Source organism: Sinocyclocheilus anshuiensis, unplaced genomic scaffold (assembly GCF_001515605.1).
Source record: "Sinocyclocheilus anshuiensis isolate Anshui unplaced genomic scaffold, SAMN03320099.WGS_v1.1 scaffold537, whole genome shotgun sequence".
NCBI classification, from domain to species: domain Eukaryota; kingdom Metazoa; phylum Chordata; class Actinopteri; order Cypriniformes; family Cyprinidae; genus Sinocyclocheilus; species Sinocyclocheilus anshuiensis.
In genome coordinates this window covers 299,645-325,210 of record NW_015539854.1, presented here as the reverse complement: position 1 = coordinate 325,210, position 25,566 = coordinate 299,645, and the positions used below count along the sequence as shown (strand labels likewise).

The following is a 25,566-nucleotide window of genomic DNA, read 5'->3' as shown; positions in this document are numbered from 1 at the left end:
TCTGACAACGTGGAATTTTTTGCCCAACCGTATTTATTTGACATCATGCGCCGGATGCTGTGAACACGCTCAGGACATTTGGACATTGCGGTGGATCAGAGGTAAAAAATTATATAAATACTGTTCAGTTTCTTGCACAGACGGATCGTTTCGTGTCTTAAGACGTCAATGTATCGTCACGAGGCTCGGGGTTTAATTTGATTTTGTCTGTGTATGTTTTTTTACTCTCAAAGTCGTGGAGCCCATTGACTGCCATTATATGACTGACAGACTGCAACGGTTAAAAATCTTTGTGTTCTGCTGAAGAAACAAAGTCACCTACATCTTGGATGCCCTGGAGGTAAGCAGATAAACATAAAATTTTCATTTTTGGGCGAATTATCCCTTTAATCATAATACTTAAACTGAAAGAAATGTTAATACAAATTAGTTTATGCAATCTAAGAGATACATAAAATAATTACAATTGTCCATGTGTTGAAACTCTGATATAATATAAATTTAAAAATAAAGTTATTATATAAGACATCAGATTAAAATATTAGTTCATTTGATTCTAGTTCTGTTGATTAAAAATGTAATTAAAAGTCTGCATTGGAAATGAGCTGAGTTGAAAGTCATTGTCAGTTCTGTGTGATGTAAAGAGCGGTGTTTACAAGCCCAACCCCGGATGACGGCTGCCAGTAAGTGTCCAGCTCAAAGTCCTCTGCAGAAGTTCCAGTCACTGTTAGAAAACACGTACAGTCTGACTAACTTTGACTTTCCACTTCCCTCTGCTTTGGGTCTGATGACATAACAACTGTGAGTATATCATTTGTACAAATACTACAATGTGAAAACATAGTACATACTTTTACTACATAGTTTTAATTTGACTTATCTAAGTTCTTGAGGGGAAAAATAATTTAGAATAAATAGAAGTTCGGCTTTAAGGAACTTGCTTGAGGTTATGTAAAGCACATGTAGATTAAGATGTTTGTTAAACAGTATTGATGTCCACTCCAACTCATTCATTGTGTTTTTTTAATTAATATGTTAATTTTATAAAACATTTCTCCCGTGGACAGTTTTTGTTCACCGACAAAGTCAAATAAAATAGAAGCCTTTTGATCAAAAAGGTTTTTAAGATCATGAGAGACATAAATTCAGTCATGTAGTTATGTAGTTTAAAAAAACACTTTAAAAACATATTTTGACATTTGACAACCTGAACTACAGGGGCCCTTTATGCTACATAATTTACTTTTTACTGTATTACTGTACTCTCTGTGTGTGTGTGTGTGTGTGTGTGTGTGTGTGTGTGTGTGTGTGTGTGTGTGTGTGTGTGTGTGTGTGTGTGTGTGTGTGTGTGTGTGTGTGTGTGTGTGTGTGTGTGTGTGTGTGTAAAATATACATTTTTAACATACATTTTTGACTATTGGATCTTCACACTTAAAAATATATAGCTGCCTTTTAAATTTTAGGATCCTTCACACAAAAATTATTGATTTAGGATTGATTTAATTTTTTGTTTTTTAATTAAAATATTAATTTTAGGGATGAAAAGCTTTTCTTTTTAAACAATTTCTGCCCTTTAATGATTTTTTTAAATCTTCATTACACATTTTCTTATAGCATTTTGACTAAGCCCCATATAAAAAGAGAAAAAACGAGTTTTAATTCAAAAGTAAATAAAATAAAAAAAACTATAGAGGATTTCAAATCAGTGTCCATATCAGCTATACATTTTTTAATAAATTCATATATCTGTACACAAAAAGTAAGCATTAAGTCATTAAATCAATTGCATTTTTTACAAAGTTAAGGTAACTTGTCTTGATCATTTACAGATGTACATTAATATATAATTTTTCTCTGCAGATTCCTGGCCACTTCAATGGCTGATTATATATTCTACTATATCCAGTAAGTACGACATTCATAAAATCTTCATAAGATCTTTCTATACCCTAAAAAAGTCATATATTTAAAATACGTTTATTTCATACTAAGTTCAAGTCTATTAACATATTTACTGACATATCGCTCAAGACTTACTGATATAAAACTTATAATTAAACTTTATTTGGAGTACTAGCCTACTTGTGCACAATGCACATTTGTTAATATTAAGCTTTAAATTTGTTTTAATATCACTATTGATAAGGATTGTATGATCTTTTAATAATATCTGTCTTTAAATGCTAAAGTGTACCTGAAGTAGCCTATACTTGCAATAGTTCCACTTTAGCACAGTCAAATATAATTCAGCACTACCTCCACACAATTACAGTGCATTAAGCACAAAATTATTTGTTCGAATTTAATAGACTTTAGGTATAGGCCTACCAGTTTAGTATAGCACAAATACGATTGCAGGGTATTTTTATTAAGCACATAAATACGTAAATGTAAATAGTATGTGTTTTTTTCACTAGGGTATGTAGGGAATACATTGAAGTAAAGGTTGTATGCCTGATGATGTGCAGGACGTGGCTGACGCCACTGCTGGGTCTGACTGTGAGTCTGTGCATACTGAGGTACTGCTGCAAAATCTGCAGTAAAGTCTCAGACACTGACTCAGTTCTGGACCTGTCAAACAGCGACCATGTCTATGTGATTCCCAACCCCATTCATGTGAGAGAAGAGAGAGGCGAACAAGATGAGATAAGCTCTCATGATGACTCTGAGTTCACACCACCACCATATGAACTAGTGTGTCCACCACCGTCATATGCAGAGGTACATCTATCTAGCTGTCTGTCTATTTAGCTATCTAAAAAGCTAAACTGGTCGTCGCTTGTCTATTGGCTGATTTCTGGCAGGTTTTGGGTACTTTTCAGCAGGTCAGAGTTGCACATTAACTCAAACCAGCTATGACCTGTTTAGGCTTCAGCTAGTTTGATCTATTCTACAGAATATATCACTTTATGTATGTTGAAATGCTGTTTCAACAGACTTCTAATATTTTTAATTGTTTTTTTTTTTTTTACAGTCCAGCGTTAAATTAAATATTTCTGATGTTCAAGTGACTCCAGACACTTCCGACGTGCCACCGCCACCGTACTGCCCACCTTTAAATATGATGTCACAATCATCCAGTCATCAACAATAGACACTTCTGAATATATATTTTTGTTGGTGTGATAACGAGTATAACTAATACATGTTTTTATTCTCATAACTGGAATTGTGTGTGTGAAAGTTCGCACCAAATAGGCAGGGCTATGTGGTGTTTTTCCCTGGAACTTAGAGTTTTCCAGAATAATCATTCAGTACTTTCACCATCAGACAAGATAAGATGCTGCATCATATTAATGAGCAAATGAACCTAAGTCTGTCATTCGGTTACTCAACAGTCTAAGAGCTTTACAGTTTCTACGTCAGAGATAAATCTTATCTTGTAAGAACAAAAAAGTTTACTGCTTTTGTGAACCACGTGAAGAGGAGTGGCTGAAATGTAACCATATTTCCATGTATTATGTAAATCCTGGGTAACGCTTTACTTGAAGGGGTGTGCATAAGACTGACATGACACCGCATTAAAAATGACATAACTGAGCGAATGACACTTAATGACTGTTGTCATAAACATGCATAAAGCCTCCTTCATATTCATGACATGTGTCATGTCATGATTATGTAGGTGTCATGTCAGTCTTATGCACACCCCTTCAAGTAAAGTGTAACCAAATCCTGAATAACTGAATTACTTAGAGTTAGTAAAATGCTTAAGTGGACTATCAAAATAAAGTACAACCAGATCAATTCTAAAATTATTGCTATATATTAAATGTACGCTTTTACTGACATGTTTCAATGGTGTCAAATAGAACTAATAAAAAAGTAAATGTAGCCCCATGTTAAAGCAGGTATTATGTAGAAATTCTTTTAGCTTCATTTTGGATAGATTATTTATTCCAGGACTGAACTTCCAGTGCTTTCACCTAATTAGTTATTGCTTTGTTTGTGTTAATCATAACTTGAACGTCTGAACTTTTCTTTGACACACACAGACACACGCAATGTTGGATGCAACTTCTGTAGATGAATTTGTAGCGTTAAATCGCTATATGAAAATATCGAAGTGAGATGAGATGTGAATGCATGTATTGTGAATATTCTGAAAGGGGTTTTGAAATATCTTCAGGAAGACAGGGTCAGTTCTATGCACCCTGCTTTTCAACATAAATGTGCTGCTGATTTTCAAAAAAAAATATTGAATCTTCTGTGTAAATTGTGGATGACTGTGTATGCTGAATAACATTCTGTTACAGTAATTGAATATGATGATCTTCAATCTTTGTGAAGAACTGACCAATATGTCCTTCTGTCTTATACTGCTGCATAGCAGTCCCACACACAAAATCTCACAGAAACAAAGGAAATCATGGAATAAAATAATAGGAAAAGGTTTTTTGTCTTTCGCAAAGCATCTAGTTTTTTAATAAAACTTTTATTATGTATATATAATTACTGGTAACTATTAAAAAACCTTTGTAAAAGCTATATGTGCACAAACATGTGAGGGAAAATACTTTCAAGAACCATATATTAATTTGGCTACTTGCCAAATGAATAAATGAACTTGATCTACTGATTTTAGTTGATAATATTTTATTATGTGAGAAGAGAGTGTGGAGTGATACGAGAGACACATGTCAGAAATCACTTTCCTGGGCAAAGGTGAATTATACAGTTTACCAGCGTTATAGAAAAATATATGACTGCAGAATGCTGCAATTGATCAGTCACAGTGAAACATTCTAGAATTCTTGTATTGGAACGATAACATTTCAATCTTAAATCCTTATATAATGCATAAAGACCAAAGTAGTAATTTTAAAGCTTTCTATATATTTTTATTATGTCTTGAGTTTAGGTTCATCATTGTGAAGCGCTCCTGTTCAAGACCGAGACGTCAGAAAGCATTTGTTTTCTTTATAAAAGCTCAACGTTTTGTTGATATTGTGAGTGCACACACATAAAACTAGACCCTTTACAGTTTAGAATGATGTATTACTCTTACCTTTATGAGCAAAAATGACTGCATATTTTAAGTTGTTTCCACTGTTAGAAAAAAACGCAAGTGATCGCGCTGGCGCCTCCATGTGCTGCAGAACGCGCTTCTGCTTCCACTCTCCGCACAAACGATTGGATAATATGCATCTAACAGCGCACATTTATCTAGGTTAAACATTTAAACTAACCTGTTTTATAAACTAAACGAAATATAATCACTTTTCCATTACATACAAAACTGAACTATTTTAATAGCTGAAACAGTAGTATAAGCTTTTTTTGGGAAAAGGGGAAAAAAGACGAGCTAGGGCCTATATTTGAGGCCCGTGCAGGGCTCTAATCCACTTCATCCAACGCTGTTTTATTCTCATCTGTGAGCATGCTCTTGTTTTATGTATTTTAGGTGTGTAAATGTATAATTGCCTTTTCATTCCCTGGTTTAAACGCTCAATTGTGAGGTTTATCATTTAATAATTTATTTTGTTTTTGTGAAAACCTGTATCTGAACTGTAAATCAGTTGCTATTTCGTGGTCTACAACATAAAAGAAAGCCATTATAACATGTCCATGAAAAATGTAGAAACGTTGGACACAACTATGGGGCACCATTGTGCAGCAGCAAGCATCACAACAAAAAAGGAACCTCAAGGTTGATCTAGGAAAATGTGTGCAAATGTATAGGGCCCCATTCCTATATTTTGCCTGGGGTCCCCAATTCACTAAATCCGCCCCTGAAGACCAATCAATTTCAAATGACGTATATCGTGACATATTTGGCTGTTGTCATTTTCTGAACTGAAATTGATTTTGTACTAACGAATGGTACAAGAAATAACGCAAACGAATCGAACAGTCACGGGAATATGACACGCCAAACCACTCTTCAATTCTGCTTTTAAAACATCAAAACTAAACAATCCCTGCAAAACACTACGTAATCATATAGCATTGATATATCCAACGTGATTCTGAATAGCTTTATTGTAACGTAGGGTGTTAAAACATATTCTACAGTTTCTATACAAATATACAGCCCTACACTCACAGGAATAACAAACGTACAGCACTGTACAGAACTCCTTTAAACAAATACAGATATACATATCAGCTTCGTTTCTTTACAAAATAATAAACTAGCTTTATATCGTCATGTTTTTTTGTGCAAAAATCTAAAGAACAGGCAAGTTCACATAGATTACAGCAGATAACTAGACTCCTAGCCACTTTGAGAAATGCAGACCGAAGAACCCAACTGCTCTCAGAAGACCCAGCTGACAGGAACCCACTGGTGGTCTGTGTTGAGTCTGTCCAGTGCCCTCCTGAGGCTGCGGTACGCTCCGTCCAGGTTGTCATTCACAATGCTCAGGTCAAAATAGTGACTGTACGCCCTCTGGATCCTTTCGCTCTCATCCACTGTCCGTTTGAGCTCTGAGTCCTAGAGAGAGATTAAATGAGAGAGACTCAAGGAATATAGTCAACATTCAAGGAACTAATCATTCTGAGGGCATCAAGAAAGAAATTACCGTCAGCTGTTTATTCACAACACCAGCCTCAATGGCAGATCTGTTCATGTCTTTCAGAACCTCGAAGTTTGGGGCTTCGATGAACACCACATATGGAAGAAACTCGGCTGTTCGCAGAACTTTCAGTGCCTGCAGGAGAACAATGAAACATGAAATGAGGTGATAATTGTAGAACTATATTTGTAAAATTGCCCAATAGACTTCCATTTAAATACAAATAATCTGCATCAGGTATTAGTAGTATTTAGCCTAGAATATTTATACGAAGTCAAATTTTGTAACTAGAGTGCAATAGTTGGGTTCCAGAAGTGGAATGGACATAAGGGACAATTTTTTAAAATTGAGATTTATATGTCATATGGAAGCAGAATAAATAAGCTTTCCATTGATATATGGTTTGTTAGGATAGGACAATATTTGGCCGAGATACAACTATGAAAATCTGGAATCTGAGGGTGCAAAAAATTTAAATATGGAGAAAATTGCCTTTAAAGTTGTCCAAATCAAGTCCTTAGCAATTCATATTACTAATCAACATTTAATTAAGTTAAGTAATACAGTGGGAAATCTGCAAAATGTCTTCATGGAACATGATCTTAATATCCTAATGATTTTTGGCATAAAAGAAAAAGCGATATTTTGCCCCATGCAATGTATTGTTGGCTATTGCTACAAATATACCCGTGCTACTTATGACTGGTTTTGTGGTCCAGGGTCACAAATAGTTTTATATTTCTCCAAAATACCCAAGATGGCTTGAAGAACACAGATAAGCCATGTACTGTATAGTCGCAGTTGTGTTTATTGTCTTCATGTTTGATCAGTTAGAGCGTTTCTCTCTTCTTTTTTCCAGTTACAACAATAGTTGGACCCCTTTGTCAGGGCTCCAGACTGCGACGCGACCATTTTCTCTGCCGGTGCGACTAAATTTTGTGAGCAGTCGCACTGGCACGAACACCGCGTTGCCCAACTCCTAAGCGCTGCCATTTCTGTTGCATATGAGAAACATCAAACGGCAAACGAAACAAAAGCGTGACGAAACAGCATGCAGCGCGACCGTTTATCAGCTCGGACCAATAATTGAGCACAGCGCAAGCAAACTGGTCCGAGCTCAGAACAGCTTTGCTCGGGACCCAGTGTTGATCTCGCGACACCCTACAGCACAGCGCTGCGAGATCCAGTGAGAAGCGTTTGAACTCGCCGCAGAATGAATAAAGGTTGCTGTGAGATCTAGCCAGAAGTATTCAAGTTCTGCACAGAATCTAAGCGCTGCCATTTCTGTTGCATATGAGAAACATCAAACGGCAAACGAAACAAAAGCGTGACGAAACAGCATGCAGCGCGACCGTTTATCAGCTCGGACCAATAATTGAGCACAGCGCAAGCAAACTGGTCCGAGCTCAGAACAGCTTTGCTCGGGACCCAGTGTTGATCTCGCGACACCCTACAGCACAGCGCTGCGAGATCCAGTGAGAAGCGTTTGAACTCGCCGCAGAATGAATAAAGGTTGCTGTGAGATCTAGCCAGAAGTATTCAAGTTCTGCACAGAATTCTCTGTTATAAACAGATCAAACAGCGCTGATGTAGACAACAAGAAGCAGTAACGCTAACTGTAACCATGGTGTTGTGGCAGAACGAGTCGAATGTTATTACATTATTCATTTCAGGGTTTGTACAACCTTTTGAGAGAGAAATTCAAGCACTTTTCAATGACTTTTAAGTATTTCACACAACTATTTCCAGCAATTTAAAGCTCTAAAAATGATCCAATTTAAATGTTTTGAATGGGATGACCAAAATATACTGTGTGGTAAACACTTATTTAAAATAAAATTTTAAAAAGACATCAAATTACCACTACAACCAGTAGATGGCAGCAGAGGAGCTCTTATTGGCTTATTAGTCATTCATTTCCTTTTTTTTTTTGCTTTTTTTTAATATTATAAAATCACTATTATAAAATATCAAATTATCAAGAAATCAAATTTTGTCAAAGTTTTACACTTTTCATGTGTATGAAGTAAGAAAAGTCACAAAGTGCCTTAAACAAACTTTGTTCAATTTGTAACTGAATCACTCAAAGAGCATTCCTTCGAAAATCGCTAAAGCTGTCAGTCAGTTCAATATAATAGGCGACTATAAAAGAATAATGGAACAGTTAATGAGAGTAGAATATATAATTTTTTCATATAAAAATATACTGTTTTGAATAAAAGTACATTTTGTAAACTTCTCAACTCCGGCTCTAGGCGACTATAAAAGAATAATGGAACAGTTAATGAGAGTAGAATATATAATTTTTTCATATAAAAATATACTGTTTTGAATAAAAGTACATTTTGTAAACTTCTCAACTCCGGCTCAGTGCTTTACTGTCAAATGTGCATTACCAAGAAATAAATGTGTAACATTATTAGTAACTGCACTTGTTAATTCAAAACAATAGTATTTTTATGATTAAATTATCTTTGTTTTTAATATCCCCCAGCGCTACCAAATCTGCTTCCTGTGCCAAAATCTGTAGAACGTACTGCCGCTGGTGCCACTACTCAGAAATGTTAGTCTTGAGCCCTGAGTCTATTTATTATCAAAGCATTTGTCAGTAATACAGTTAAAATGGGGAAAATATGTGAATGATTGCATTGCAGGCTGATTTAAGGTGTGCCCCTAAATTTTCTGCTTGTGCTCCTAAAAATTTTCAATCAGGGGCTACAGTGCTCCTAGTAAAAATAGTTAGTCTGGAGCCCTGTTTGTCCATATTAACGATTTCCTGGAACATCATAAGTTATATTACTTTTGTGAGGCATATTTGGAGTTTCCGCACAAGGACGCCTTACACTATGAATGAAACATACATTAATATGTTTACAATGCTCCATAATGCTCACAGCACCCTATTCTGAGTAAAAATAGGGAAAAATAATAATCTTTCATTAAAAATCTAATTTTATGCCCTTAATGTTATGGCAGTTTTTCCCTGTGGTATCGAAAACGGTATCGAATATAATTTTTTATAGGTATTTAGATTTTTAAAATCTAGTAATTTGTTTCTTTAAATCCAAGTTTGTATGTGTTTGAATGTTGTGATTCACCTTTCCCTATGGGAAAATAAAATGGAAAAATATTTCAGGAATCAGCACTGTTGAAAAAGTGGCCACTGATGCACTCTTTAGGATATCGAAAATTTAAAAAGAGCACCTGCGGATTGACATCCAGAATGCAAATCTTGCCGGAGTCCACAACCTCATGAATGGAGTCGATCTTGGTGCCGTACAGGTTTCCGTCATATTCCCCATGTTCAAGAAAACGGCCACATTTGATGTCAGCTTCCATCTCGCCACGAGACATAAACAGGTACATCTGCCCCTCCTTCTCATCCACCTTGGGTTTACGAGATGTGTCTGTCCAGAGGGACAAAAAGAGCTGATTAACAATAGCACTGCAAATAATCAGATTTACACACATGTATGTTTTATTTATTCATATTAAGTACATTTTTAATGTTTAAATGTAATTTTTGGATGGTTCTGAGTTGGTTGGTTGGTTGTTTCTGATTAAGGTCGCATTACTGATAAATTATTGGTTAATAATTATAATAATAATAATAATAATAACAGTAAATGTGGCCCCACTTGAATCACATCCAACATGAAGACAATTTTAATATTTAATGCATAAATATTAAATATAAAATATAAATATGCACTGACAAGGTGTGGTGGTTCCATAACGGTGTGGGTCCGACACCAAAACTTTATTTTTCAAGCTGCGGCGGCCCACACCCTGTGCTCCAATCAGAACCAGCGTCTTCCTGCGGAACGGAGGCACCTTGGCCACTTCCTCGTAGATCCTCAACTCATGTCGGTCGAACTCTGGTATGGTGAAAAGATCTCATCTATTGTTAGTCTGATTTAGTCACTATATCGAAATGTATCATTTGTCAGTTCCAGTTCAGCTTGTCAGATAAATATGGCTTTTATTGAGGTTCCATGTACTGTATTTCTCATTTTCTCAACTAACACATTTCAGTTTATGAACCTGAAGTACCTCTCCTGAAATGGAACTGACTACAAACTCATTATACAAACGACTGCCATTTTAACATGAAACAAACGTTAGGTTACTTGCGTAACCCCGGTTCTCTGAGAACAGAGCGAGGTATCTCACTATGGGAATGATATAGCCAACTCCCGTAACGCATACTTCCGAAGCCGCAGAACAGATTCGAAAAGGAAGAAAGATAACCTTTCAATTCTCCAAAGAGCCAACTTTAAGAACGGCATGAGCCAATGAAGGCGCAGTGACATCAAGACGGTAAAATCTGATAAATGTTTGTGGGGAAGTCCAACTTGCCACCGCACAAATATCTCCCACCGAAATCCACTTGAACAACACCCATGAGGTAGCAATACCTTGCGTATAATGGGTCCTAAGGCCCTCTGGGGAATGAAGACCCATAGATGTATAGGCTATTTCAATTGCCTCCACCATCCAGTGGGAGAGGCGCTGCGAGGAGATCGGCTTACCCTTACAATGAGTGGCCCATGAAACGAATAACTGACCATCCTTTCCGAAGGATCGTGTCTTGTTTACATAATAGCGTAACGCTCGTACTTAGCGTTCTCCTCTGAAGAAGAAAATGGAGGAGGGTAAAATGCACGCAACTCCAAAGCAGAGCAGTTATAATCTGAATCACTGATTTTGGAAACGAAAGCCGGGTTTGGCAGCAGTGTAACTTTGCTGTCATCCGGACTAAAATTTAGACATGACATGCCTTGTCGCTTGATGAAGTGACGTTTAGTGCCCTCACCTCTAGTGCCGAAGACTTTGAGCGGTGAAGCGTTCCATTTTCCCAGGGAGGGAGGGGCTGGCCGATGAGAGAGTGGTCCGCCTGTTTGGATGCAGGTGGTGAGCCACTGACTGTTCGACCGTGGGAGGGTTAGAGAGCCCAAGCCCCTCCATCTCACTCACATCGAGACACGAGTAACCCTTGACGGGCACACGATGAAAAAAAGGGTTTATCCCATGACCGCTTTATCTCTGCCATACACGCCGGCACAGCGGGAAGCAGTTGTTTCGTTATTTTTTGTACGTGAAGAAAACAAAAATAACGACTTTTTTCAACAATTTGTCTCCTCTGTGTCTCTCCGCATCACCATAACCCCATTTTAGAGAATATCCACTGGACGCAAGCAGCGTACGCTCTTCTGTGTCAGCCGTGCTGCACGAATGCGCTGTTATCGTTCAAATCAAAGCGTAACTACACATAGAAAACGTATCCTTGTGTCGAGGCTGACACAGAATAGCGTACGCAGTTTGCGTCCAGCGGATATTCTCTAAAATGGCGCTACGGTGATGCGGAGAGACACAGAGGAGACAAATTGTTGAATAAAGTCGTTATTTTTGTTTTATTCGCATACAAAAAGTATTCTTGTCGCTTCATAATGTTACGGTTGAGCCACTGATGGCAGATGGACTATTCTGACGATGTCTTTCATACTTTTCTGGACCTTGACAGTGTAATTTACTTGGCAGTCAATGGGACAGTCACAAGCCTCCCGGTTTTCATCCAAAATATCTGAAATTGTGTTCCTAAGACAAACAAAGCTTTTACGGGTTTGGAACGACATGGGGGTAAGTGATTAATGACAAAATTTTCATTTTGGGGTGGAGTATCCCTTTAACTCCCGGATCCCCGGGAGTTACAGGCCAAGCGATGCCAAGCTTAGCTGCAGCACGTTTACAGACCTCAACTAGGTCGCAATCCACCACCGTCAATGCCACATCGCCACTCTGCGCGCTCATGGGCCTGGACACTTGGGCTGCAGACAGGATAGCATCATCCTCCTCATCATCCGGCTCATCTCCCTCGACCTCATTGCCGTCCGCCAGCAACTGCTGGTCGACAAGCGGTGCAAACTCAGGGGACTCCGAATCCATAATATCCCCCCATGAAGAAAGATCACGCGGGGGAGAGGGTTGGGCCCCCTTTGCCAAAGGAGGGACAGCGGAGAGAACCGGATCGTCTTTGGAAGATGCCGCCACTCAAAGCCTTCTCTCTAGAATCCTGGCCGGCATTACACGACAGTGCGAACAGCTTTCCGCATCCACCAGCGCGGCCTGGGCATGCTTGACACCCATGCATGCGATACACATCGGATGCGAATCCCTGCCCGAGATCATGAATCCACATGCTGCCGGACATGAGCGCGAAGGGGCATCCTTTACTTTCTCCGCCGCGACCTTGGACACTGACATGGTGAGTCAAATATCCTCTAGCCTTAGATAGCCTTAAGGCATTAGCTAGGATAGGAAACACCACTAATTACAGCGAAGCAAAGAAGCTCAGTAACGAGCAGAAAATCTGCAACAGATTTTATCTTTTCTTTTTGACTACACTGCATTCGGCAACGTCAACTTGACGGTACATCTATGAACTGATAGCAGCGCAGCCTAGGTGCTGAAGGAAAGTCTTCACGGGGAAGCGAACAAGAATGCCGTTTCGGGGATCACAGCTGTATATATAGGGAGAGGGTGGGCTCCTTGTCATGAGTTGTGATTGGTCCGTCCTTCGGACAGACGTGGTGTAATTGGTGCTTCCATAGTCTATCACGCCTGGGGGCGTTCCCATAGTGAGATACCGAGCGATTGTTTGAAAGAGAACTGACTTCAACAACAACAATCACAACAGAGAACAAGAGTACAACACATGCGTATCCGTCGCACTGGACAGCAGCCATCTTTACCGGCGTTCTTGGTGGTCAAGTACATCATCTTCTTCTTCTTTTTACCCCCAATCCCTGCACACAGAGGCCCTGCGGACATCACCACACATCCTGGTAGTATAAACACACAGAATGACTCCTGTCTACTACAGGAGACAAACACATCACTGTCCATTTAACCTCAGGCCATACTTATGAAATCTTTTAGATCCTTCCAATGTAATGTCCAAAGAAAAGTTTTTTTAAAAGTATGCATATGTGTTTTAAGTTTTATATCATATTTGATACATCAGGCTTTTATGGCTCATATAGTATGATATAGTACTCAAGGAGGAAAAAACACCCCAGATTTATTCAAAGGCACAAACTGAGCAAAAATATGCTATTTGATGCAGATGTTGCTATTTATATGTCAAAAATATTAAGATTAAATTCTGATTTGTAATGTAAATCAATGAGTTCTTTATAGCAGTGTCACAGCATACATACAATTACAAATACATTTAATTTGTCACTCTATATTGCTCAAAAATATGTCTTTTTAAGATGATATTTAATTTTTAGAGCTCTTTAGTTTTTATTGTGCAGGCAAAACATATAATGCAATGCAATACAATGATGACTGCGAGATGGACAAATATAAACACTCCTCAAACGCCTCACATTTTAGATGATGCTAATGATTTTTCTAAAAATTTACGATGTGTGGATAATAAAGTACACCTAAGTTGCTTCAGTCCAGGAAATGTTATCTTAAAAAAATATTAATAATAACAATATAAAGGTTATTCGTTATAAAAACTATTAAAGATTTTATAGCAAAAAGACATGTGTACCCCGACCTGAATTCATTATATATGAATATTTTTAGTGCCCTGTGTCCTACCTGTGCTAGAGAGCTCCAGATCTCTCTTGACAAATGCTTTTCTTTTCTCCTCTAGCAGCTGACTGGGGATCAGGCCTGCACTGCCTCCTTCCAGATGACATGCCTGCAGGTGAGACCAGAGTCAAGGTGAGACCACCATACAGAGCTTAAGGATCAACAACATATATTCACACACACACACACACACACACGCGCGCACGTGCAAGCACCTGCCACCAGTTGGGGTCCTCCTGGTTGAAGATCTGAAGGATGTCTCCACTGCTGAATTTGAGTCCAGCTTCTTTACAGGGGATCAGGTTGTCATGAGAGGGGTCATAGTCAAAGTGACACTTTACAAAGGCCTGCAGATAGACAGACAGACAGACAGAGTGAGAGAGAGAGGGGGGGAGCGGGAGAAAAGAGTAAAGAAAAGAGTAAAGACAGAGAAATAAGTGGACATATTATTATTGAATATGTCCATCAATCAGAGTGTCATACTGACAGCCTGTTGAAAACTTTAGTGGTGTATGTCTAGCAAAATGAAAGTGGGCACATCTATCTCTAGTGATTCCTTATATTGTCAACATAAATATACACTTACTACTCAATGCCAGGCACTTTTATGTTGATTTTAGGTTGATTTTAATACAACCTTTTTCCTGTTACATGAAGGTCACAATAAAACTATATTCTATCTTCTACTTGTTTACCTCTTTCACACAGACTTTTAATCTTAAAACAGGAAAATCCATAATCAAAATATCAATTAATATTATTATAAGAATACTATACCATAATACTAATTATTAATGATTATGAATAATTTATAACAACAATTTATAAAAATGTATACAATTTATAAAAAAATTAACTATGAAAAAATAATGTTTTACACAAATGAAATTTCTCCTCATTTGTGCAGTCATTTATATGACAATCAAAAAAAGTTTTCCCAATGAAATTTTGTCCCAAAGAAGGGTTGTTTTCCCCCAAAAGTTAGTGTGCTTTTTTTACTTAGTAGACATGAGTGTCAGTATCAGCTTGAGATGAAATATGAAATGTGAGAGGGGAAAAGAAATCAATATCATAAAATATTTTATTGCCATTCAAACTGTAATCTGTCAAAGTGTGAAATATTATGTGTTTATCATTATAAATTATAAATTGAATACTAGCCCTAGTGAAAAAGAAGTAGGCTACTCTGTAAAGTGTACTGCCAAAATAGACTGACAAGCATTTATATTAAATAAAATATAGGCCTACATTAAATGTGATTTTTCAAATAACACACTACAGTTAAAATTATAATCAAGTATTTACATTTGCTTTAGAATGCTAGTCTACACATTAAAATAAGTGCGCTTCTGTAAAGCACAACAAAAGATGTCTAAAACACAATGATTTAAAATGTACTTTAAGGTAAAACTTTTAATTTGACATCATTTACAATGAATAATAAAAAGTGTAATAATAGACAGCAATACAAATAACAATAAAAGATAGATAACAATAAAAATAGTCATAAAAGTGTAATAACTTTAAATACACTTTTTTATCTCATTAATATTATATTATCTGCAAGTAATTTTTTTTATTTGAAAAAATACCCTGTATATACTATTTTGATTTGAAAATTTGATGTACACTACAAGTAAACATTCAATATAATTAGGCACACCTCTTTGTCAAATGGAAAAACTAGCCAAACAAGATGTAGGAGGAGAAGACTTTCAGCAAACATTTCATAAAAGAACTCGCACGGGTTTAAAATAATAATAATATTTCAGTGCCTAAAATCCTGTTGTCATGGCAACTGTAGTCACCTGCAGTCCAGTGGAATATTGCTATTAGGTGCTGGAACGTCAACACACAGAAAATATGCCTGGATTACATCATTCAGACAGTCAACAACAAACATCCTTCACACACAACATAACACATGCCAACAATACCATCTGCCAGCACAAACACCTACAGCAGCTCTCAAAAACATGAATATTCACATCATTGAAGCGTACATCACATTAGTAACATGACGCTGTGATGTCCATTCCCATATTGGCAGCAAGCACAGGAAGCTGTTCATTTATTTTGGGATCAAATAAAGACAGGCACAGATGGGACACTCTGAATATGGCACCATATGGGCAGAGAAACAGAACTTCACTCATTTGATTCTCATTTAATAAGATGGAGATCTCAGAAAATCAGAAAGCGTGGAAGATCCGCAGTATAACACAGCTGAAAATGTGAGAGGGCAGACTTGTCAATAGGTGGGGTGGCACAGCGTCAAAAACAGGAAAGGCGTTGGCATAATGCACCAAATCTCCCAGCATGCTTTGGCAGAGAGACAGGTACCCGAACCCTTCAGTTTGATCTCAAAGATGTTAATATAGAGGCATTTTGAACCAAGGTTATTGCAGTAGATGTCAGTTACATGTGTGTTCACATGTTTGTGTCAGCATGTGAGCATTTTGGTTCCATCTGGGTCTGACCCTTACAACAGATTAATGACTGACAGCCTAAATAGCCAATCAAATCACTGTGACAAGTCTTGTTGTTATCCATCAAGCTTTTAAGCTTACTGAACTGTCAGACACATACAAACTTTTTTTTTGGCACATTCATATACAAAGTATCCATATACTAAGACCTTCATTAATTTAACAAATCCATGATTTTGTGATTAAGAATAATTGAAATAAAAGAATTAGATCTAATGTTTCATTCACACTAGATCCAACCCAATTAGCAGTGAATATTCTCAGAACTTTGGCAACGTTCTGGCAATGTTCTCTCAAAATCATGAGACATTAATAGAATGTTCGTTCAAAGTTATCTGGTTCTCAAAACATTCTCAAAAGCGTCAGCACAAAAACATTTATACATTGTTTTTGGATCATTTTTCTGAAACATTCTAGTTGGACATTCGTTTTTTAAACATTGCTACATACAAGTTTCAGATGAATTAGAGAACATTCAAATGTAACATTTACATATTTGCAAAATAACAAAATGGAATGATCCCTTACTGTTGTCTTTAATGATCACATTACCAAGAAAAAAATACTTTTTAAACATTTAAAATCTGGACATTTTAAGCATTCAGGCAACATTCAGTAATAACTGGAAATTTAGGCGATTACATAGATTTCTTTTATAGCGGTACGCTTGATCGTAAGAATATTTAAGGACAATTTTGGATTTTAGTTAGGGTAAACATCTGTACACTAAATACACATGGGCTTCATCATTGGCTGTTTATGACAAGTCGACTGTCTGCAGTGTTGGGGAAAGTTACTTTTAAAAGTAATGCATTACAATATTGCATTACTCCCTAAAAAAGTAACTAATTACGTTACTTCGTTACTTTTTATGGAAAGTAATGCGTTGCGTTACTTTTTAAATCTGGGCTGGGCTTATTTGTTTGTTTTTAATATAAAAAGTTATTATTTTACAAATGTAAAAGCCCTTTCACAACAAAAGTGAAATGAATGAGCCTCAGGCTGAAGGAAATGTAAACTCACATCTGTACAGTAGAGGGCGCAGCTCAAACAATTTGCATGAAGAATATGACGCAGGAGAAGAAAGTTCAACACTATTCAGCAATAACAAAAATGAAACACAAATGTGTAATTTTTGCTTAGTATGGTTGAATTGGATCATCGAAGGTCAGCAGCAAAGACATTGGTTAATAAAATGGGATTAAATACATAAATTATATTTGTCTTATTTAACATATTTAATTATTGCAGGTTTGTATAATATTCTGAGTTTGCACTTGACTGTTTTTATTCATTTTGAGGAATACTGAATCTGTTCATATTTAGTGTAGAACTACAGTAAGCATCACGTTCACACAGCGCACACAACGCCTCTGCACTTACTCCCGATTTCTCCCAATATGGCAACACAAGAGCTGTCAGTCAATACCTGGATGAAAAAGTAACTGGAGTTACTTGTTTGAAAAAGTAACTCAGATATTTCCTTCTAAATTAAAAAGTAATGCGTTACTTTACTAGTTACTTTAAAAAAGTAATCTGATTACGTAACTTGCGTTACTTGTAATGCATTACCCCCAACACTGACTGTCTGACTTCCCTTGTATTTTCTGGTCTTCTACCATTATATTTAGTGTTTCAACATAATAACCTGATATACAAGCTTGTGCTTTCTGATTTATTCCAAATCATTAGGTACATCAGCAAGTGAGCTGACTCATATTATCATGTTGTTGTTTGACGGCCAAAGATAGAAAAGTGGTAAAGTAACTGTTGTTTACAGTACCATGTCTCAAATGTGTCTTCTGTGACCACTTGTAGTGTAATTTCATTGAAGGTCTACAAACATTTATAATTACTAGTCACTATTTTTTGTTGGGTATTTCCTACTGAACAAAAATAGATCTGAATGTTGCTCACCTGTCGTGGTGTGTGTGGTTCTTGGTAACTGGGGAGGATTTTGAGGACCACGCTGCCGCTGGACTCTTTCAGCATGTTCTGAAGAACCTTCGGGTCACTCCCCACCTCTTTTCCGTTCACCTCTTTGATTATGTCACCCACATGCAGCAGGCCCTGCTGATCTATCATGCCCCCGTGCAGGATCCGAGCAATCACCAGCTCTCCACCCTCCACCCGAAACGTCACGCCCTGGCAGAGTGAACAGAATGTGATTCAAACAACATGACAGTTTTGGTTTTTTTATTGAGTGCTTTATATATAAAAAAAAAAACTTCATTACACTAATTCATATTTATCAATCACTAGGGTAGAAATTATAGTGAAAAATTAAACCTATATATGAAAGCAAAAAAACTATGGTTGAAAAATATGGTTAATTCAATATAAAGATTAAATGTGTCATTTTTTTCCATATCCTATGGAACCTTTTCACAGACTGTGATCATTTCCTCTGTATATATAGCTTTTTTATACACAGCATTTTCATTTTAAAGAAATGTGCTGCACATTTAAAACACTATAATTTGTGTTACTTTACCCTGGCATTAAATTACAAACAACTAGTAAACTGCTGCGAGGGTGTTTCTAATAGAGCTGCTGAGGGAGTGACCGTAAAATTGACATCTCTTTTCTGAATGCCGTAATCAATCTTTTTCATTATATTATATTATATTATATTATATTATATTATATTATATTATATTATATTATATTATACAATTTCCAGAAACATTTATATAATTCATAGTCACACTTTAGTCTGGGGACCAGTTCTGACATTAACTAACTATTAACTAAGACTTTTCCCTCAATAAACTCCTAATTATTCTCCTGCTTATTAATAGTTTAGTTGTTAAACCAGTTCTGACATTAACTAACTATTAACTAAGACTTTTCCCTCAATAAACTCCTAATTATTCTCCTGCTTATTAATAGTTAGTAAGGTAGTTGTTAAGTTTAGGTATGAAGTAGGAATAAGGGATCTAAAGTATGGTCATGCAGAATAAGACACTAATATAAGTACTAATAAACAAACAATATGGTATAAATAGTAATATGCATGTTAATAAGCAACTAGTTAATAGTAAGAACTGGTCCCTAAACTAAAGTGTTATCTAATTTATATAAAAATGTATATAAAAATTCTATACATAAAACATCATTTATAATTATTATATTTACAATTATTGCCTTTGTCAATGTTATTTTAGTATTATTTCTATACTAATATAGTTTTTTATTAATATTTAGAATTAGCTTTTATTTTTATATTTTAATTCTTATACTTTATTCCTTATGATTATAATTATAATCCCATTATAATTTTAGTTACATTTTTTATTTCAGTTTTAGTTTTTATTTATTTCCGGTTAGTCATTTTTGAACTTGCCAAGGCAGCATTTTTCATCTAATATTCATATGTATATTTTGTTTCAGCTTTATTTCAATTAACAAAACATTGTTTTTAACTGTTTTAGTGAACAATAATAACCCTGGCCCATGTACCTGGCCATGTTTCAATGTGAAAAGGCTTTTATTCTGTTAGTGGCAGAATAAGCAGCTCATTTCCATTTTATGAAGGGTAAATCATGCCTCACTTAATTAAATATTCAGTTTCAGTTCAATTTAACTGCAAAGCACTTCTCACATGGCATGCAGGTATAGAAGCAGCATAAAAACAAATAACAGCAAACAGCAATTTTGCTGCAGTTCAGGTCTCACCAAGTGCTCTCCAGACACTTTGCGGATGCCCACCATCCTGACAGCATCCGGAGGCACAGGCTGGTTGTTGAGCGCAGGGTCCATAAACGCACAGGGGCTGGGAGGCGGAGTCTCATAGCTTTTGGAAGCTACAGAGTCATGTGTTTCAAGTAAAGACTGTAGAAAATAAAACAGGCATTGAGAGAAACCCCTTCTAAAATCTAAATGAAACAATTCAAAATATTTTGTTATTTTTTGCTCGACTGTTTCTGCTTGTACCTGAAAGTGCGGCTCTTTGAGGATGCAGGCGAGCTCATTTGCTGCCTGACTGTGAGGTGTGAGGGTGGTGAGGTCTCTCAGGATGTCCTGCACTAACTCCACATTATTGTCCCTCACCGCCTCCAGCTTCGGCTCTTCATAGTGCTCACGAGACTGCACGCAGAAAACAAACAAGACATTCAGCGTTTAATTAATATGGGAAAAAAATTTAGTTTTGAACATGGGGGTGGGTAGATAATGTCAGAATTTTCAGCACATGACCTGTGAAGGTGTGACTTGATTGGACTGACCAAATTCAGACGGGAATGATTTTTGCCACTGAGGTGAACATTTTAAAAACATTTAGAATTTTTGAAAACATTACCACAGGTAAAGTTTAACTAAATGAGCTGAGCTACTAACTACTGTACATTTTTCAGTAGTGTGACAAAGCAGTTCAGCTTATCCAGTAACAAGCTATTTTGTAATGTGCAGCGTGACCAAACACTGAGCTAAGGGATAGCTAATTTGATTAGAGCTAATCAAATGTCTTCACTTAAACAGTCTCCTCTATCATTTACAGTTTTGGAAAGTCTAATTAATTCTAGTGACTCATTTCATTTGGACAGTTCATGAAAATGAACAGATATAAAAACATTACACTCATTTGAGTCCCTGTGCAGTTTTTAACTCGGTTATGTAAAATAAGATATTTTGTTGTATTTAGTATAAATGTACCTTTTTAAGTTTGATTGGATAATTGTAATCTTTTATTTACTAATTAATGACCTCTTAGGTAACTTTAATATAGTTAACTAGCCTACTTACTGTTATCACCAAAATGGAATTTCTAGCTTTCATTTAATACCTTTTCTGATGCCACAAGGAAAAATTGCCACAACATTAAAGGCATAATATTTAAACAATATTAAAGTTAATTCACTTTAAACCATAGTCAAAGCATTTTCCCATTAAATGATATTCTTCTGTCTGAGATCCTTCAGGCCCGATAGCTCTGAGTGGGACTAAGAAAAAGAAGAAGAAATAGTAACATTATTATTAATATTTCTAAGATATTTAATTGTAATTTACAATAATAATTACAATAGGCATGATTTAATTTCTTCACTTGCAAGAGTAATGTCAGGGTGCTACTGTGAGGAGGCAAGGAGTGCGGAGACGTAGGAGAATTCAGGATAACAGTCTTTAATTGTCCAAAACAAGGGTTACACTAGGCAGGCAGGAGACACACGTAGCACATGAAGGTAGACGTAACACCGGACAGAGGAAACCAGGAACAGACAACACTTTATATACAAGACTAAATGAGGGTAATTGAAGAGACACACCTGAACCAAATGAACGCAATCAAACAAGGGAGAAACTGGGTCACGGGGAGCCCATGGGGAGAAAAACACACACAGACAGTCCAGAGGTGTGAAATATCGCCCCCCTCCCAGAAGGCGCATCCTCGTGCCGCAGGAACAACATAGGGAGGGACGGGTGGGAACTTGGGAGGAGGCTCGGGAGGAGGACGGACAACCGGGAGGGGGCTGGCAGACAGAGTCCATGGTGGAGACGACAGGGGGAGGAGCCAGGGCGGACCAGAAGGAGACAGGAGGGGCTTGTAGCAGGCGGAGCCAGGTGGGACCCAGGCCACAGCCGTAAAGGCGTCCCATGGTGGAGCCGACAGAGGGAGGAGCCATGGAGGAGGAAGTGTTGACGACTCCAGGGGGCCGACCAACGGCGACGAGGCAGGTGGCGGAGGAGCCCGAGGCCCACTGCACAGATGGTGGGCTGAGGGTGAGCAGAGGGGCTGCCAGACGACAGCGGGGGAGAAGGCAGGAGCAAGCGGGTGGGTGGGCATTTGTGAGCATCCGGGCTCTCAGGGCTGCACTCCAGAATAAAAGCCCTTCCTGGGCTGCCCTTGGGAACAGAAGCCCTCTCCTGGCTAAACTTGGTGACACAAGTCCTCTCGGGGCTGGACTCGGGAAGAGAAGCCCTGTCCGGGCTATACTCAGGAACAGGAGCCCTCTCTGGACCAAACTCAGGAACAGGAGCCCTCTCTGGGCTGGACGTGGGAACAGGAGCCTTCTCAGGGCTTGACATGGGGGCAGGAGCCCTCTCTGGGCGGGACGTGGGAACAGGAGCCTTCTCAGGGCTTGATGTGGGGGCAGAAGCCCTCTCTGGGCTAGATGTGGGAACAGGAGCCCTCTCAGAGCTGAACTCGGGAACTGAGGCCCTCCCTGGGCCAAACGTGGGAACCGCAGCCCTCTCTGGGCTGGACATGGAAACAGGAGCCCTCCTTGGGCTAGACTCGGGATCTGAAGTCCTCCCTGGGCCAGACGCGGGAACAGCAACCCTCTCTTGGCTGAACTCTGGAACTGAGGCCCTCCCTGGGCCATACGTGGGAACCGCAGCCCTCTCTGGGCTGGACATGGAAACAGGAGCCCTCTCTGGGCTAGACTCGGGAACTGAGGCCCTCCCTGGGCCAGACGTGGGAACAGGACTGACAGAGGGCTCCGACGAAGGAGGGAGGAGAGGGAGCAAGACGGCCCATAAATCCAATTCGGTATCCCCTTCAGCGTTCCACCTTCCCAGATCCACAATAAGCTCACCCTCAGCCATGGTGCAGTGGGTGGAGCTCCTCTCCGCGATCTCGCTGTCCACGGCTCTTTTCCTCGTGGCGGGCGTTGTAGCTGGCTCTCGCACCTGGTCTGACGTCATAAGCAGCTCCGGCTCTGCGGTGATCCTCAACTCTGTCGCCCTATACGGCGATGGCTCGTCGGTCACGCGGGCTTGGGCCCTGCATCATCGGTGGGATCAGGCTTTTGCTCCGCGCAGGTGGGCTGGGCTCTGGGTCTCGGAGTGGAACTGGCGAGATCATCCTCGGAACAGTATCCACTCCACAAAGGCAGCGAAATCCTCTCAAAGGCCATCTGCGGACGACGGCGCTCTGCACGCGGGGTTCAGGCTGGCATCATAGAACACGCAGAGAGTGTCGTCCGGGTAGCTGGTAAGATAAGCCATATCCAGGAACAGTCTGGTATGGCCCTCAAGCGATCTTTCCCCCTGCTCCAGCAGGAGGAGGAGGTATCCAGGACGGGATAAGGGGTCGAAGGGATCCATGGGGGAAAACCAGAAAACAAAACACTGAACAAAACGTGGAAACAAAACGGAGGGGAAACGCGCAACTAAACCTTTATTTTTGTTGTCGGTCCAGTGTTTTGTCAGGGTGCTACTGTGAGGAGGCAAGGAGCGCGGAGACATATGAGAATTAAGGATAACAGTCTTTAATAGTCCAAAACAAGGGTAACAAATCAAACAAGGGAGAAACTGGGTCACGGGGAGCACATGGGGAGAAAAACACACACAGACAGACCAGAGGCGTGACAAGTAAAACCCTCACGTTTTTATTTTAATAGAAAACTGCAAGGAAGCCTTTTAGGTTTCTGTGACAATGGGTTAACAAATTTTTTTTTTTTTTTACAAATCTGTGTGAAATTCTGTAATAATCTGTCCACAAAAATGTTGTAAATTATGCGAATGTGATAATAAAGTGTAACTGACACATACAGTATTGCTTTCCAAAATACAATTAAAACTCAAAACATATACAGAGACGGAGTTCGCTGCATTTTTGTGAACCAAAACACTCTAAAATGCTGAAAATACCAGACGATAAGCTGCTTGTATGGCACTAATAAGAACACACTCTGAAACACGCAGTGCAATAGACTGTTTTTTTTTTTTTATTAAAATAAACAGTGCAAATTCAGATTTGATATGTGGTGAAAAATCCATATCTTTAAGACCACTATATCTTACCTATTTTTTAAAAGTGTAGCTTGACATTAGTTTAACTACTTTAAATGATGAAATAACTTAGCCCACACAACATTATCAACATCTACATCAACAATACATCATTTCATATTTATGTGGAATGCAAAAATCAATCTGACAAGCTTCACAATTTTCTACCACTAACAAACATTTCTATCACTATACTTTGTTTTATTACCTTGCCATTAATTTACAAAGAGAAAACTAGACCTATCTAATGCTGCTGTGTGAGTGTTTCTAATACAACAGCTGAGGTAGTGATAACAAATATGATATTTTTCTCTCTTTTGACCACCGTAATCAATCTCTTGTATCTCTTTTTCGTTCACTGCTGTAGAAGTTCACTCAACTATGACAACTTCTGAGAACCCCGGAAATGGGTCCATAGTAGGGCTGGACAATAATTCAATATCAATATGTATCGCGATATAATTTTTTTCAATACCAGTGATATGATTTTTAAACACATTTCCGATATTTCGATATACATTACCATTGTTTCCCATACATTGATTTATTTGTGGCATTGACTGTCGAATAAACATGAGAACTGCACGTTTCAAAATCAAAACATGGCGCGGGTGTTTTATATGAATGTATCTCTGAAGAGAACCGACTGTCTTCAGAAAAGTTTCAATGGCATTTTCATTTGATCTGATAAAGTAGCATTCATGAGCGGAGCTGCTTTGTTTACAGCCGTTACTGGGGAAACCGCTAGTTTTATCACTCTAAAAGCCCCTCCTGCTGGCAGAGAATGAATTTGCATTTTCAATAAGCCCATCTCCAGCAACATTTCCAGTTTTTGTTGTTGTTCAATTTTTTTGTTTTCTGCAGCAACTCGGAGCACTTTTCATACCCTTTTTCTTCTGGCTGAAGCACATTTGTTTCAATCTATAAGAATAATCAGCCTACACTACCAGTCAAAAGTTTTTGAACAGTAAGATTTTTAATGTTTTTTTTTTTTTAAGAATTTGCTTCTGCTCACCAAGGCTGCATTTATTTGATCCAAAGTACAGCAAAAACAGTAAAATGTTGAAATATTTTTACTATTTAAAATTGCTTTCTATTTGAATAGATTTTAAAATGTAATTTATTCCTGTGATCATACATAGGTAAATTTTCAGCATCATTGCTCCAGTCTTCAGTGTCACATGATCCTTCAGAAATCATTCTAATATGCTGATTTG

General features: G+C 38.1%; 1 protein-coding gene across 4 annotated transcripts in view; it reads right to left on the bottom strand.

Moving 5' to 3' along the window:
• Positions 1-5,983: 5,983 nt before the first annotated feature.
• The window catches only part of LOC107684751 (MAGUK p55 subfamily member 2-like), a 45,920-nt gene continuing 26,337 nt past the window's right edge, over positions 5,984-25,566 (bottom strand). For 3 of the 4 annotated variants that reach the window (XM_016481104.1, XM_016481102.1, XM_016481105.1), the window contains 10 exons: positions 20,555-20,707; positions 20,297-20,452; positions 18,536-18,763; positions 14,345-14,476; positions 14,136-14,238; positions 13,271-13,339; positions 10,235-10,396; positions 9,723-9,925; positions 6,525-6,653; positions 5,984-6,436 (listed from right to left, as the gene is read on the bottom strand). In XM_016481104.1, the coding sequence (XP_016336590.1) occupies positions 6,260-6,436; positions 6,525-6,653; positions 9,723-9,925; positions 10,235-10,396; positions 13,271-13,339; positions 14,136-14,238; positions 14,345-14,476; positions 18,536-18,763; positions 20,297-20,452; positions 20,555-20,707 (1,512 nt within the window). In that variant the 3' untranslated portion in view covers positions 5,984-6,259. The remainder of the gene's footprint in view (positions 6,437-6,524; positions 6,654-9,722; positions 9,926-10,234; positions 10,397-13,270; positions 13,340-14,135; positions 14,239-14,344; positions 14,477-18,535; positions 18,764-20,296; positions 20,453-20,554; positions 20,708-25,566) is intronic. The other variant, XM_016481103.1, reaches the window with a different exon arrangement.